Raw genomic sequence first — 14,472 nt, 5'->3', positions numbered from 1 at the left:
GGGAGGAAAAGAAGTTGAAGCCTAGAAGAAAGGAAGAGAGTTTGGAAATAGCTCAGGGCTTGATGCAGAGAGGGTGGGTCTGGGATACTGAGACAATTGACCAGAGGGCAGAGGGCAGGCTCAGAGCTCAGACTTGGCTTCATTTAGTCCCACAGGAATAGGGGCTGTCTTGCATCCTTTCTTCATCAAAACTCTTCAGAGTATAGTGATAGAGGGTACATACCTCAATATCATAAAAGCCATCTATGAAAAACCTACAGCGAATATCATTCTCAATGGGGAAAAGCTCTCAGCTTTTCCCCTAAGGTCAGGAACGCGGCAGGGATGTCCACTCTCACCACTGCTATTCAACATAGTATTAGAAGTCCTAGCCACAGCAATCAGACAACAAAAAGAAATCAAAGGCATCCAAATCGGCAAAGAGGAAGTCAAACTCTCTTTGCAGATGATATGATACTGTATGTGGAAAGCCCAAAAGACTCCACCCCAAAACTGCTAGAACTCATACAGGAATTCAGTAAAGTAGCAGGATATAAAATCAATGCACAGAAATCAGTGGCATTCCTATACACCAATAACAAGACAGAAGAGAGACAAATCAAGGAGTCGATCCCATTTACAATTGCACCCAAAACCATAAGATACCTAGGAATAAATTTAACCAAAGAGGCAAAGGATCTGTACTCAGAAAACTATAAAATACTCAGGAAAGAAATTGAAGAAGACACAAAGAAATGGAAAAACGTTTCACGCTCATGGATTGGAAGAACAAACATTGTGAAGATGTCAGTGCTACCTACAGCAATCTACACATTCAATGCAATCCCCATCAAAATACCATCCACCTTTTTCAAAGAAATGGAACAAATAATCCTAAAATTTGTATGGAACCAGAAGAGACCCCGAATAGCCAGAGGAATCTTGAAAAAGAAAAGCAAAGCTGGCGGCATCACAATTCCGGACTTCCAGCTCTATTACAAAGCTGTCATCATCAAGACAGTATGGTACTGGCACAAAAACAGACACATAGATCAATGGAACAGAATAGAGAGCCCAGAAATGGACCCTCAACTCTATGGTCAATTCATCTTTGACAAAGCAGGAAAGAATGTTCAATGGAAAAAAGACAGTCTCTTCAACAAATGGTGTTGGGAAAATTGGACAGCCACATGCAGAAGAATGAAACTGGACCATTTCCTTACACCACACACAAAAATAGACTCCAAATGGTTGAAAGACCTAAACGTGAGACAGGAGTCCATCAAAATCCTAAAGGAGAACACAGGCAGCAACCTCTTCGACCTCAACCACAGCAACTTCTTCCTAGAAACATCGCCAAAGGCAAGGGAAGTCAGGGCAAAAATGAACTATTGGGATTTCATCAAGATAAAAAGCTTTTGCACAGCAAAAGAAACAGTCCACAAAACCAAAAGACAACCGACAGAATGGGAGAAAATATTTGCAAATGACATATCAGATAAAGAGCTAGTATCCAAAATCTATAAAGAACTTATCAAACTCAACACCCAAAGAACAAATAATCCAATTAAGAAATGGGCAGAAGACATGAACAGACATTTTTCCAAAGAAGACATCCAAATGGCCAACAGGCACATGAAAAAGTGCTCAACATCTCTCGGCATCAGGGAAATCCAAATCAAAACCTCAATGAGATACCACCTCACACCCGTCAGAATGGCTAAAATTAACAAGTCAGGAAACGACAGATGTTGGCGGGGATGTGGAGAAAGGGGAACCCTCCTACACTGTTGGTGGGAATGCAAGCTGGTGCAACCCCTCTGGAAAACAGTATGGAGGTTCCTCAAACAGTTGAAAATAGAGCTACCATACGATCCAGCAATTGCACTACTGGGTATTTACCACAAAGATACAAATGTAGGGATCCGAAGGGGTACGTGCACCCCAATGTTTATAGCAGCAATGTCCACAATAGCCAAACTGTGGAAAGAGCCAAGATGTCCATCGACAGATGAATGGATAAAGATGTGGTATATATACACAATGGAATATTATGCAGCCATCAAAAGGAATGAGATCTTGCCATTTGCAACGACGTGGATGGAACTGGAGGGTGTTATGCTGAGTGAAATAAGTCAATCAGAGAAAGACATGTATCATATGACCTCACTGATATGAGGAATTCTTAATCTCAGGAAACAAACTGAGGGTTGCTGGAGTGGTGGGGGGTGGGAGGGATGGGGTGGCTGGGTGATAGACATTGGGGAGGGTATGTGCTACGGTGAGCACTGTGAATTGTGCAAGACTGATGAATCACGGATCTGTACCTCTGAAACAAATAATGCAATATATGTTAAGAAAAAAAAAAGAAGAAGATAGGGGAAGAATGAAGGGGAGTGGGTTGGAGGGGGAGACGAACCATGAGAGACGATGGACTCTGAAAAACAAACTGAGGGTTCTAGAGGGGAGGGGGGTGGGGGGATGGGTTAGCCTGGTGATGGGTATTAAAGAGGGCACGTTCTGCGTGGAGCACTGGGTGTTATGCACAATGAATCATGGAACACTACATCAAAAACTAATGATGTAATGTATGGTGATTAACATAACAATAAAAATTATTAAAAAAAAGGAATAGGGGCTGTCTTTTAAGTCTGGCCCCTCCCTTTGTCCTGGGACACAGCTGTCAAGACCTAAAGTCTCTCGGAAGGAGCAATTCTGTCCGAACTCAAATGGCCTGATGGCCTTTCCCTACGCCTCCACTGCCTGCAGCCCCAAATTGCTCAGCTTTCTCTCTCTCACACCTCAGTTTACCGTCCATGCACTTCTGAGATATTAACAAGCAGCAGACTCCAGGTCTATCAGTGAGAAATGCATAACTGGAGTTTTGCTGTGAAGAATCAGATTCCTGACATGTTCAAATCCACCTCCCTCAGAGCTCAGCCCACAAAACTCAACCACCCAGCGCAAAAGAAGATTTGGTTCTTTAAGTGCCAATGGTATTAAGTGCGAGAGACTGTGGAAGTCATAAAGGGAAATTAACTGAAAACCAGAGATGCCATTACTCATTCGGGAGCAATCTATCTCTCCCAAAGTGAGAATACAATTTGCACCCTCTGGGGATGTTTTATACTCAAATCTTTATTCCCCAGGCTAGCGCTGCTATTCCCTTCAAATTCTAAATGGTGCTGCTATTTCCTGCTAATGGCTTCTATCCAGCCTTTGAAGAAGGCACTTGGGAGGGGCAAAGAGGCTGAGGTTAGAGGAAAGCCCTTGCAGTCTCCAGGGCCTTGGTTCCTCCTAGTCACAGCCAACTTCTCAAGGGACTGGTAGGCTTTGAAAGTGCAGTGTTAAGGTTCAAGTCTTGTTCTCCCCTAAGCCAAGAGAGAGACAGAAGATGGGGGAGGGGCCTGGTGCTTGAGAGGGATTTGGGAGTAAAGTCTGAGAGTGCTAGAGGTGTGAAGACTAGCTTGCCAACCATTTTTAGCCAAATCTGTTCTGGTTAAAGGCATAACCTTCTGTATAATTATTGCTCACGCCTAAAATCTGAGTCACTATTCCCTGTGAAGATTCCTCTATAGTTTTTTTTTTTTAGTATTTATTTGACACACAGACAGAGAGTGAGTGAGAGAGCACAAGCAGGGGGAGTGGCAGGCAGAGGGAGAGGGAGAAGCAAGCTCCTCACTGAGCAAGGAGCCTGATGTGGGACTCAATCCCAGGACTCTGGGATCATGACCTGAGCCGAAGCCTGATGCTTAACGACTGAGCCATCCAGGCGCCCCTATAGTTTGTGTTTTAAAGACTCTGAAACAGTACTGCAGTAAAGCTGATTGCACTTTATCTAACCCAGTTTTCCCCCAAACTTATCTGGGCATGGGCTCTTTATGTCCTAATGTCCCTAACGTATCAGGTAAACTCTTCTGTAGAATACACTTTAGGAAACCTTAACCTATAGGATCTAGTACATGAAGGACAAACTCTCCAGGATTTGGCTCCAACTTAACTCTGCAACTCTTCTGTCCCCACCTCTGACCAAGCTGAAGTTCTTTTGGTTCAGGAAATGCACGAAGCTTTCAAGCTTGTGCCCGTAGTCTTGTGCCTGTAGTTTCTTGGAACGCACATGTTCTTTGTCCACCTGGCAACACCCTTACCCAATCTCTAAGTCCCAATCTGAGCATGATCCCATCACCTGTGAGACTTCCTGAACTCTGGCAGGCACAATAAATTACTTTGTTTCCAGTACACTTTATTCAAATTTCATTCACTCTATTAAACGTAAATGGTTTGACAGCTTTACCATCCCGTTGGTTCCTTCATTAATGACTTAAATAAATCTTGGACGTGTGCTCACTTAAAACTATCCTCTCTCTCTTACAACTTGAGATAAACAGATGACTCAGGTTTGGGAGCTATATGTATAAAACCAAACATGTTCCAAACAGGTGGCAGGTGTGAAGACCTCTGGGTTGAGACAGGAGGTTCTGAGAAGACACACACCACAACCCCATGCCAGATGGGATTCATCAGTGCCAGTGTGTGTGCTGGGCGCAGTCATCCAGTGATCCAGGGACAGAGTAACCTGTTTTGAGGGTAGAAAGCAACTAATAGCATTTCTTAATGTCCCTGTCAGTTTAGGAAAGACAGAAAAGGAAGCAGAAGCACAAAAAAGTCATGACGATGTCATGTGGTCCAATGACACCACAACTTGATCATATTCCTTCTGAGTTGAGTTTGATGCAGCATTCCAGCCGGCCACTCCTATTGGCTGAGGCTGCCCCCAATCTAATGCCCACCAGGGGCCCTGACTGTAGGGACCACTGCTCAGAATAGTGCTTTTGGCAGGAGGCAAAGTAGAAACAGACCTTGGTCATTAAAGATTGTGTCAAAGTATACAAAAACTAAGTTCTTTTTTTTTCCTTTTTTTTTAAAGATTTTATTTTTTTATTTTTAAAGATTTTTTATTTATTTATTTGACAGAGAGAGAGAGCACAAGCAGGGGGAGCAGCAGGCAGAGGGAGAGGGAGAAGCAGGCTCCCCACTGAGCAGGGGGAGCCCGATGTGGGGCTTGATCCCAGGACCCCGGGATCACGACCTGAGCCTACGGCAGTCACCCAACCGAGCCACCCAGGCGCCCCGATTTTGTTTATTTATTTGACAGAGAGAGACTACAGTGAAAGAGGGAACACAAGCAAGGGGAGTGGGAGAGGGAGAAGCAGGCTTCCCGCAGAGCAGGGAGCCTGATGTGGGCCTTGATCCCAGAACCCTGGGATCATGACCTGAGCCGAAGGCAGACGCTTAACAACTGAGCCACCCAGGCGCCCCCCAAAACTAGGTTCTTTTAGACCTTATCACCTCTTGACTGCTATGCGTCTACTAGGAGAGCAATTGTTTGTTATGAGTAATTATTGTCTGGGAATAAATCTTCATGAGAGTAAATCTAAAAAGACGAAAAGGGGGGAAAAACCCTAAACATCCCTGTAAATAGCATCTTGGGAGTTTATTATTTATTTATTTTTTTAAAAGATTTTATTTATTTGAGAGAGACACAGCGAGAGAGGGAACACAAGCAGGGGGAGTGGGAGGGGGAGGAGCAGGTCTCCTGTGGAGCAGGGAGCCCGATGCGGGGCTTGATCCTAGGACCCTAGGATCATGACCTGAGCCGAGGGCAGACGCTTAACGACTGAGCCACCCAGGCGCCCCGCATCTTGGGAGTTTAAATGGATTGTATCCCCCTGGCCCCATCATGCCCAGCTCAGATTTACAACGATCAAGCTTCAAAGAAAAGACAGCAATAAATCCAATCCACATGGCTCTTGTAAAAAGGCATCTACTTGGTTTTTAATACAAAATGACTCAGAGAAACACAGAAAGAAAAATATACAAGCCAGTTATTGAATTAAAAAAAAATCCCCAACAAACATATTTCAGTCACATTCCCTGTTTTTGGCCTGGATTAGGAAACAGGAAACTACAAACCAATCCATGTCTGTCTCTTTGAAGAAATCTTCCTTAAAAAAAAAAAATAGAGGAAAAAACCCAAACAGTCCCTGAAATCTGGCCGGTGGTTTTTAGAGGCTATTGTCAGCTTGCCTTAATCATCCGGGTGGAATAGGATACCAGTGGTTGCTGGAATATGGCCACCTCCTCCTTGCTTTTTGCTAGGAATGATCTTCATCTGAGGGAGGCTGCTGGCCTGGGCACCACTGGATGCCACTTATGCCACCTGAGGTCTCAGGGTCAAGCAGCCAGTGGGTCTTCCATTCCGTGTCTTCACTGAATCTCCCCCATATACAGTCTCTTGTCGCTGGATGCTGAGAGAACTGAGGTGAAGAGAATGGAGAAGATAACTGGAACTAATGAAGGCTCAAGGAGACTTGGTGCTCAAGGGCTCTTGTGTCAAGAGCCAATTTTGGTATAAAAGAGCAATTGGATTTAGCTTAAATTCCCCTCCTCTTCAACACTACTCACAGGAAACTGTAGCCTGGCTTTTCAATCCAAGTCCTCTTGAAACCACAGGGGTGGACTGTGCTATGGGAAATGCATTATCAGGATCTAAACCCTGATGTCCCATGTCAGCCAAACTCTTTGAAAAAGACCTTCTCAGCCATTCTAGGGAAGAATCAATGTCTGTGCCAATCATTTTATAAATGTATTTTTGCTTGTTATAGTTAGCCCTGGAGAAAGTTACATTCTCTCCTTAAATTCAAGGCCCATTGTTTAATTAGCTAGCCAATAAAATGTTAAGTTGTAATTTATAGCTGAATATTAGAAAATATTATTTATCCAAATATGTCACTGAAACACAGACTTGAAAGCAAGTAAACTTAAGAGAACTAGAAACAGATTAATCAGGCTCCCTTTGAGATTAAGAAGAAGATGGAACATGTTCTTCCCGTCACCATTTAAAACCATGGCGAGACTGTCAATGGACAGCTATAAAGGCTACCTGGAAATTCACATACAACAGATATCCACCTCTGCCTTTCTATTTTCAGGGCCCCTTTAGGGAGATTCCCAGTTTCCCTTTCCCCAAAGTCAGGACAGACTTACTGATGGGCTCATCGGGGTGGAAAGCCACTTCATTGATGGAGCCAGCATGTCCAGGCAGCTTATACAAAATCCTCCGGCTTGTGGTATCCCACACATACACAAACCTGCAAGGTATCATAAGGAGCAATGCTAAAGCTTCCTAGAGCTGAGGGGAGGGTAAAGGCATGGCTTTTTAAGAGAAATGGATGCAAAGATTTACTTATGTACCCATATTTACTGAACTGTGTTCTGGCATTGGGAAACTAGAAATATAGATTCTGAATAAGGGATGGATCCTACCCCTGAGTAACTGAACAGAGATATAGGAATAACTAAAACTATAAGCATTACTGGTATTTCAAACATAAGTTGTTTTTTTTTTTAAGATTTTATTTATTTATTTGCCAGAGAGAGAGACGGCAAGAGAGGGAACACCAGCAGGGGGAGTGGGAGAGGGAGAAGCAGGCTTCCCACTGAGCAGGGAGCCCAACACGGGGCTCGATCCCAGGACCTTGGGATCATGACCTGAGCCGAAGGCAGATGCCCAACGACCGAGCCACCCTGGCGCTCCTCCAACATAAGCTTTTGAGATAGGAAAGAACATGGAGAAGAAAGACAGTTTTTCCTACGGTCCCCACACAGAAATCTTCAAAGAGCACCTGATATTCATCCAGGAGGTCTTTTTTTTCTTTTTTTAAAGATTTTAATTATTCATGTGAGAGAGAGACAGAGACAGAGAGAGAACAGGCAGGGGGAGAGGGAGAAGCAGACTCCCCACTGAGCTGGGAACCCAACATGGGGCTCGATCCCAGGACCTGGAGATCATGACCTAAGCTGAAGGCAGATGCTTAACCACCTGAGCCACCTAGGTGCCCCCATCCAGGAGGTCTTACAGGTAATCCAACTTATGGCAGGCTGGGAGCCTAGGCTGCAGATCCATTGGAGCTTCTCAGTACTGCATTCAAATCACAGAGCCCAGAGAAGGGACAGAAAATTTCTGCATTATAAAACAACCCAAATAGGGGCGCCTGGGTGGCTCAGTCGTTAAGCGTCTGCTTTTGGCTCAGGTCGTGATCCCAGGGTCCTGGGATCGAGCCTCACATCGGGCTCCCTGCTGCGAGGGGAAGCCTGCTTCTCCCTCTCCTACTCCCCCTGCTTGTGTTCCTTCTCTCACTGTGTCTCTCTCTGTCAAATAAATAAATAAAATCTTAAAAAAAAACCACAACAAAACCGCCCCCCAAAAACCCAAATATATATTCCATGACTAGACCAGCTAGTCTAAACTCATTTTACAGATAAGAAAGCTAAGGTGACAGTTCATCAGTGGCTCAGTGGCAGAACTAAAACGAGAACTCTTAATATATTCCAGTATTCTTCTTTCTCCTACTACCCTCAAACATCTTCTATTTCCCCTGACCCCTCAGTTCTTTTGACCTTCAACCTTGCTTGGGTCATTTTCGGCTGAAGGGTAAAATAAAGAGACATGATCTTCATATGACCATGCAAAAATAATCCGTTGGTAAATTTATTTATTCTTTTAAAAAAGATTTTATTTATTTATTTTGACAGAGAGCGACACAGCAAGAGAGGGAACACAAGCAGGGGGAGTGGGAAAGGGAGAAGCAGGCTCCCCACAGAGCAGGGAGCCCGATGTGGGGCTTGATCCCAGGACCCTGGAATCATGACCTGAGCCGAAGACAGACGCTTAATGAGTGAGCCACCCAGGTGCCCCATTCTGTTGGTAAATTTAAAGGGCTGGTGGTTTTCGAGCAGGTTATAAATATTGTTTTGTTCAGTCCACACCTAAAAGGGTACAGTTACCAGTACTTGATTATAAAATGCTTGGTGCTGATGTGACATTACACTTTGGGTCTAAAATACAACTTAATATGAGCTTCTTATTTGCAATGTTTAGCTCTCAAGGACTAGACTCAATAGGAACTAAATAAAAGTTCCAAGCAAGATGGGAGGGAAACAGGAAACCCATCTGCCTCCAGACTCCTTGGCTCTGATGTTCATGCTCTCCCTATGGTTTTCTTTCTTGCTACATGCAAATAATGCCCTCATGAACCCAGCCCAGGATGATACGGCAGAGTAACAAAGTCTGAGCTCAGGAGTCCGAAAGACCCGGGCTCAAGTCTCATGCACCCATTTACTCATTAAGTAACCTTAGACAAGTATTTAACTTCTCTGAGCTCCTCTCTCCTTAACTGTGATGACGGAGACTACACTGATCCCGAAGCTTGGTTGAGAGAAATGGATGAGATGATGTATGCGAAGCATTTGGCACAAGAACGACAGCTGTTATGACGAATACATTCATCATCACAACAGACGAACATGAAGACAATAGGCTGACTAACTCACTCATGGCAGACAGACTGGCCAGTCTTCCCACAGTCCTGGATAGGAACTATTGAAGGGTTTTGATTTTGAACATGAAGAGGGAGGTGATTTGCAAGTAGAGAGAGGAAACTTGCCAATTCCAGGCCAAGTTGAAAAGCAATTTTCTTTTTTTTTTTAAAGATTTTATTTATTTATTTGACAGAGAGAGACACAGTGAGAGAGGGAACACAAGCAGGGGGAGTGGGAGAGGGAGAAGCAGGCTTCCCACCAAGCAGGGTGCCCAGGGGCTCGATCCCAGGATCCTGGAATCATGACCCGAGCTGAAGGCAGACGCTTAACAGCTGAGCCACCCAGGCGCCCCTGAAAAGCAATTTTCTGAGGATACATTTCCCAGGAACATAAAAGCCAGAAACCCAGATCTCCAAGGGTTTACTTGAAGGCCTCACTCTCCATGGCCACCAATTAGATGCTAAATTTAGAGGGGTTCCTTGTCCTCCCCTTACTTTGGCATGGCCACATTCAGTAGGAACCAGGTTCCTTATATAACAGAGTTGCTTGTTGACTTGGGGCTAATTGGCAGGGTGGCCTGTGAAATGTGGCCAACCCCAGCAGGGAGACATACAGCCTGTGCCCAGGCCAGAGCCATGAGGCACACATGTAAGGTTTAAAGGAACAGTGGGGAGGGGAAGAGGACACTGAAAGAAAGGGCCAATGGCAGCAACAAACCGCTCAGAAGAAAAGCTTAGGCAAATATCACTTAAAAGCTTAACTACATAACAAAAGAGATCTTTTCTGAAAATGATGTAAAAACACTTAGAATGGTTCTTACTCTGTCAGAATGCATTTTAGGCTGTGGACCTGTTTCTTAAGGTCTTCCTTAGAAACCTGACTACTGAAAATCCCTTAGATTCCCTCCGCAAGGCAGCTTTCTACACCACCAGGATGCAAACCACCAATGTGGCACTGTTTGACCTGGACCCCTGACCCCTAGAAAACACCCCACTACTTGACCTTTTATCTCAGCATTCAGAGTGCCTGGGGAAAAAAAAAAGTGAACTCTGGAATCTTCAGGTATGTTCAGCATTGTTCACAGGCAACAAGGTGTGGGAACAGACCAAAGTGAGGCTTCTCTGTGGCTGTGCTAGGGCCCCAAATAGAGGAGAAAACTCTGAGAGTCTAAGCTAGCCCAGGGAAGGCCTCATGTTTATCAGATGGTGCCTGTTTTAGAAGGGTAGTAGGGTAGTAGGAAAACCTCTAAACGGAGAGAAAGATGGGTTAACCTAAAAAAGGTTAAGACATCGCCCGATGGAAGCTAAACCCAGAGTCTGCCATCAGAGGGCCTTATCATTCTTCACCATTCTGTACCTGTGAGCCAACAGCCTAGGCATGGGCACCCGCATCCCCACCTCTGACTCCCTCCCAAGGACATATCACCATAGATGGACCAAACGCAGCAGCATTGGACAGAAGAATTCTCCCTTCTCTCTTTTTAAGATTTTATTTATTTGAGAGAGAGCATGACAGAGACAGAGAGAGAGAGCATGAGCAGAGGGGAAGGGCAGAGGGAGAGGGAGAAGTAGACCCCCCACTGAGCAGGGAGCCTGATATGGGGCTGGATCCCAGGACCCTGGGATCACTACCCGAGCGGAAGACAGACGCTTAATCGACTGAGCCACGTGGGCGCCTCATCTCCCTTCTCTTTCTAATTCATCGCTGAATGGCTGAGCCAGTTTATTTTTTCTCTTTCTAATTCATCGCTGAATGGCTGAGCCAGTTTATTTATTTTTTATTTTTATTTTTTTTAAAGATTTTATTTATTTTTTTGTCAGAGAGAGAGAGCACAAGCAGGGGGAGCGGCAGGCAGAGCAGATAGATGGAGAAACAGGCTCTCTGCCAGGCAAGGAGCCCAATGTGGGACTCGATCCCAGGACCCTGGGATCTCCTGGGATCATGACCCGAGGCGAAGGTAGACGCTTAACCAGCTGAGCCACCCAGGCATCCCAGGCTGAGCCAGTTTAAACTGACAGCTAGGAAAGTCTCATAGTCTCTGAATTCAGCCCGGGGTTGGAAAATACCTAGCTCACATGCTGACACAACCGGCATCTAGCAATCATGGCACTTTCCCTATTGTACCTGCACCCTGCCCCTAATCATCCTCAACACGGGCAGCCATTACCAACAGCTGAGTTGATATGTAGGCTAAGATTTGAGTGCTGTCCTTGAGTTAGGAATTCATTCATGTAATATTCACTAAGTGCTTAGAATAGGTCAAATACCGCTCTGGGTTCCAGATGACTAAGACTCATTCCCTGACCTCTGGGAGCAAGTAATTTAGTGATGGTGCCCCACTCTGTTTGTCTTAGTGTTAGATGTAATGAATGCTGATAAAGGTTCGATGTGGAAGGTGTGACGACAGTGCAGAGTAGAGAGTGATTAGTGCTACCCCAAAGGAAAAGGAGAGACAGGGCCAGGGCAAGTTTATAGACAGAACACAGAGGTGATTTCTAGAGTCAAAGAAATCTAGAGAATGGAGGAGAGGGGACAGGAGAGAGAAGCCTGGAGGCACAGGGGTGTTAGGACACGGAAAGTTCCATGTAAGTGAAGCACTGTGGCAATGGTGGGGGAGGTGAGTACAACACGTATTTGAATGAACTGAAGCATAGGAGAAGAATCTGATGAGGGAAACTGGAGCCAGATAAGGAGCCTAGATTTTACTTTGATGGCAAAGGGAATCCAACAGAAGTAAAGAAAGTGTTTACCCTCCAGGTCGAAAATGAATCCACAGAGTGGAAATGATGTGCTTGTCTGATGGGATCTTCAGGCCCCTCACAATGCACACAGCTTCCTCTCTGAGGACAGCTATAACTCTATGTCTGCTCCAGCTTGGTATCTGCACTTAATGGATTACACACGACAAGGTACCTGGAGAGATTCATCATTCTTCACCTCACACCCAGTAATCCTTACCTGTCAGCTGAACCAGCTGCTATCTTGCTTCCATCAGGTGACCAAGAGCATCTCAGAAGATTCTATAAAGATGAATAAGCAGGAATTCAATGAATACAGTAATGTACCAAACCCCTCTTTATTAGACTATAAAATCACTGAAACACTTTAAATTTCTTTCTTTTTTTCTTTTTTGAGGGGAGGAGACGGGAAGAGGGAGAGAGAGCATCTTAAGCAGGCTCCACACCTAGTGCAGGGCCCAATGTGGGGCTTGATACCACAACCCTGAGATCATCACCTGAGTCGAAATCAAGAGTCGGACGCTTAACCCACTGAACCACCCAGGCGCCCTGAGACTTTAAATTGCAATTACCTTATAGTCTGTGGCCTAAGACTGCATACTTTATTTCATATAACATACAAACCAACTGTAGAAAATGCTTAATTTACAGTAAATTAAGAGTGGACCTGGCAACAAAATTTTATTCTGCCTACAAATAGAGCTTCCCTTTGCTCCATTAATTTTGATCCTCATTAATTTTATCTTGAAGGAAAATAAAAAACCAAATTCAACAAAAAATAAGATTTGATTTATTAAAAAAATTTTTTTTAGATTTTATTTATTTATTTGGGAGAGAGAGTGAGAGCAAGAGAGAACAAGTGGGGGGAGGGTCAGAGAAAGAAGCAGGAGTCTGATGTGGGGCTCAATCCCAGGACCCTGGGATCATGACCTGAGCCAAAGGCAGATGCTTAACTGACTGAGCTACCCAGGCACCCTAAGATTTAATTTATAAAGTGAAACTGAATCAAATAGATTCTCAAAAGAAAAACATATGTCTCTATTAACAAATTATCTGGAGGAAAAGCTGCTATCAAGAGCTGACCCAGGACGGGGGCACCTGGGTGGCTTAGTCATTAAGTGTCTGCCTTCGGCTCAGGTCATGATCCCAGGGTCCTGGGATCGAGCCCCACATCGGGCTCCCTGCTCCACGGGAGGCCTGCTTCTCCTTCTCCCACTCCCCCTGCTTGTGTTCCTGCTCTCGCTATCTCTCTGTCAAATAAATAAATAAAATATTAAAAAAATAATAAAAAAGAGCTGACCTAGGACGTGAGTACAGAAAAAATTTCTCTCAAACTTCGGGCCATGGTCCTTACTGAGGAGAGGGATGTAGTCTTAGGGCCCTAAGAGCTGGTCACTGGGAAGGTGAGGGAAGCCACCTGGGTAATAGCCAGGAAGTCTGGGTTCCATACGGAACACTGAGCTGAGGGTCAGTTTCCAAGGAACTAAAAGGATAAGACTATCTTGTTGAAGTCAGAAATCTTAAGTTAATCTTAAAATCTTAAAAAAAAGGGGGTCCCATCACTACCTACCTATGTGACTGCCTTCCTCCCTATGCTTCTATTAGTTTTATTTCTGGCAAGAACAGTTTTGATGAAGAACAGTGTTAACTGGAATGCATCCCCTTCTTAGTAGAGCTACTGCCCTCTATCCTTAGCACCAACCCCCTTTTCCCCCCTGAATTGAGATATAATTGACATAGAACATTGTTTTAGTTTTAGGTGTACAACATAATGATTTGATGTATGTAAATATTGGTTTTAGCACCATCTTAAATGTATTTTTGACTCAAATGGACAGTAAAGTTCTTTTGCCATGCAGAACTCACCTTCTCAAAGTTGTGCACATTTCCTTGAAATATCTTCACACACCTCTCTTTAGGAGCAAATGGCCGGACATCCCAGACCCGCACTGCAAACAGAGCAAAACAGTTATGGGGCAGAGGCCTCCTTAGAACCCAGCTGGAATCAGTATCATGTCAATGACAGATGCTGTTTCCTGGGTGAAGGAAAGCCAACATGGTATATTATAAGGTACATGGTGAGGCTCATTTTTTTTTCTAACAGACATAAAATGCATTCAAATTCCATTAACAGCGTCTAAGGGCAAAGTGGAAAGCAGAGGGGGCAGGAAGGGGAAATGCCAAACACATTGCTGGGGGTCTGCAACAGAAAGTAGCTGGGTGTGACATTAATTTCAACAAAACATTGGCAAATGATTCCTTTGCCAACCCAAAAAAGCCATATTTAACAAAGCTTTGATATTACAATCTAAATACCACTGACTACTGTGACAATCAATCTATAAAAACCAAACTCAGGACTAATTTTGCTCAT

General features: G+C 44.4%; 1 protein-coding gene across 1 annotated transcript in view; it reads right to left on the bottom strand.

The window, feature by feature from the left end:
* Positions 1–5,787: 5,787 nt before the first annotated feature.
* SNRNP40 (small nuclear ribonucleoprotein U5 subunit 40) overlaps positions 5,788–14,472 on the bottom strand; it is a 32,652-nt gene continuing 23,967 nt past the window's right edge. The window contains exons 7-10 of the mRNA XM_028113988.2: positions 13,965–14,047; positions 12,319–12,380; positions 7,027–7,130; positions 5,788–6,296 (exon numbers count right to left, since the gene is read on the bottom strand). Of these exons, the coding sequence (XP_027969789.1) occupies positions 6,247–6,296; positions 7,027–7,130; positions 12,319–12,380; positions 13,965–14,047 (299 nt within the window). The 3' untranslated portion in view covers positions 5,788–6,246. The remainder of the gene's footprint in view (positions 6,297–7,026; positions 7,131–12,318; positions 12,381–13,964; positions 14,048–14,472) is intronic.

This window comes from Eumetopias jubatus, unplaced genomic scaffold (assembly GCF_037043125.1).
Source record: "Eumetopias jubatus isolate StellerSeaLion01/CBP00866 unplaced genomic scaffold, mEumJub1_p1.0 scaffold_4, whole genome shotgun sequence".
Classification (NCBI taxonomy): Eukaryota; Metazoa; Chordata; class Mammalia; order Carnivora; family Otariidae; genus Eumetopias; species Eumetopias jubatus.
Note: the sequence above shows the minus strand (reverse complement) of the source record. Positions and strands in the feature narration are given on the sequence as shown.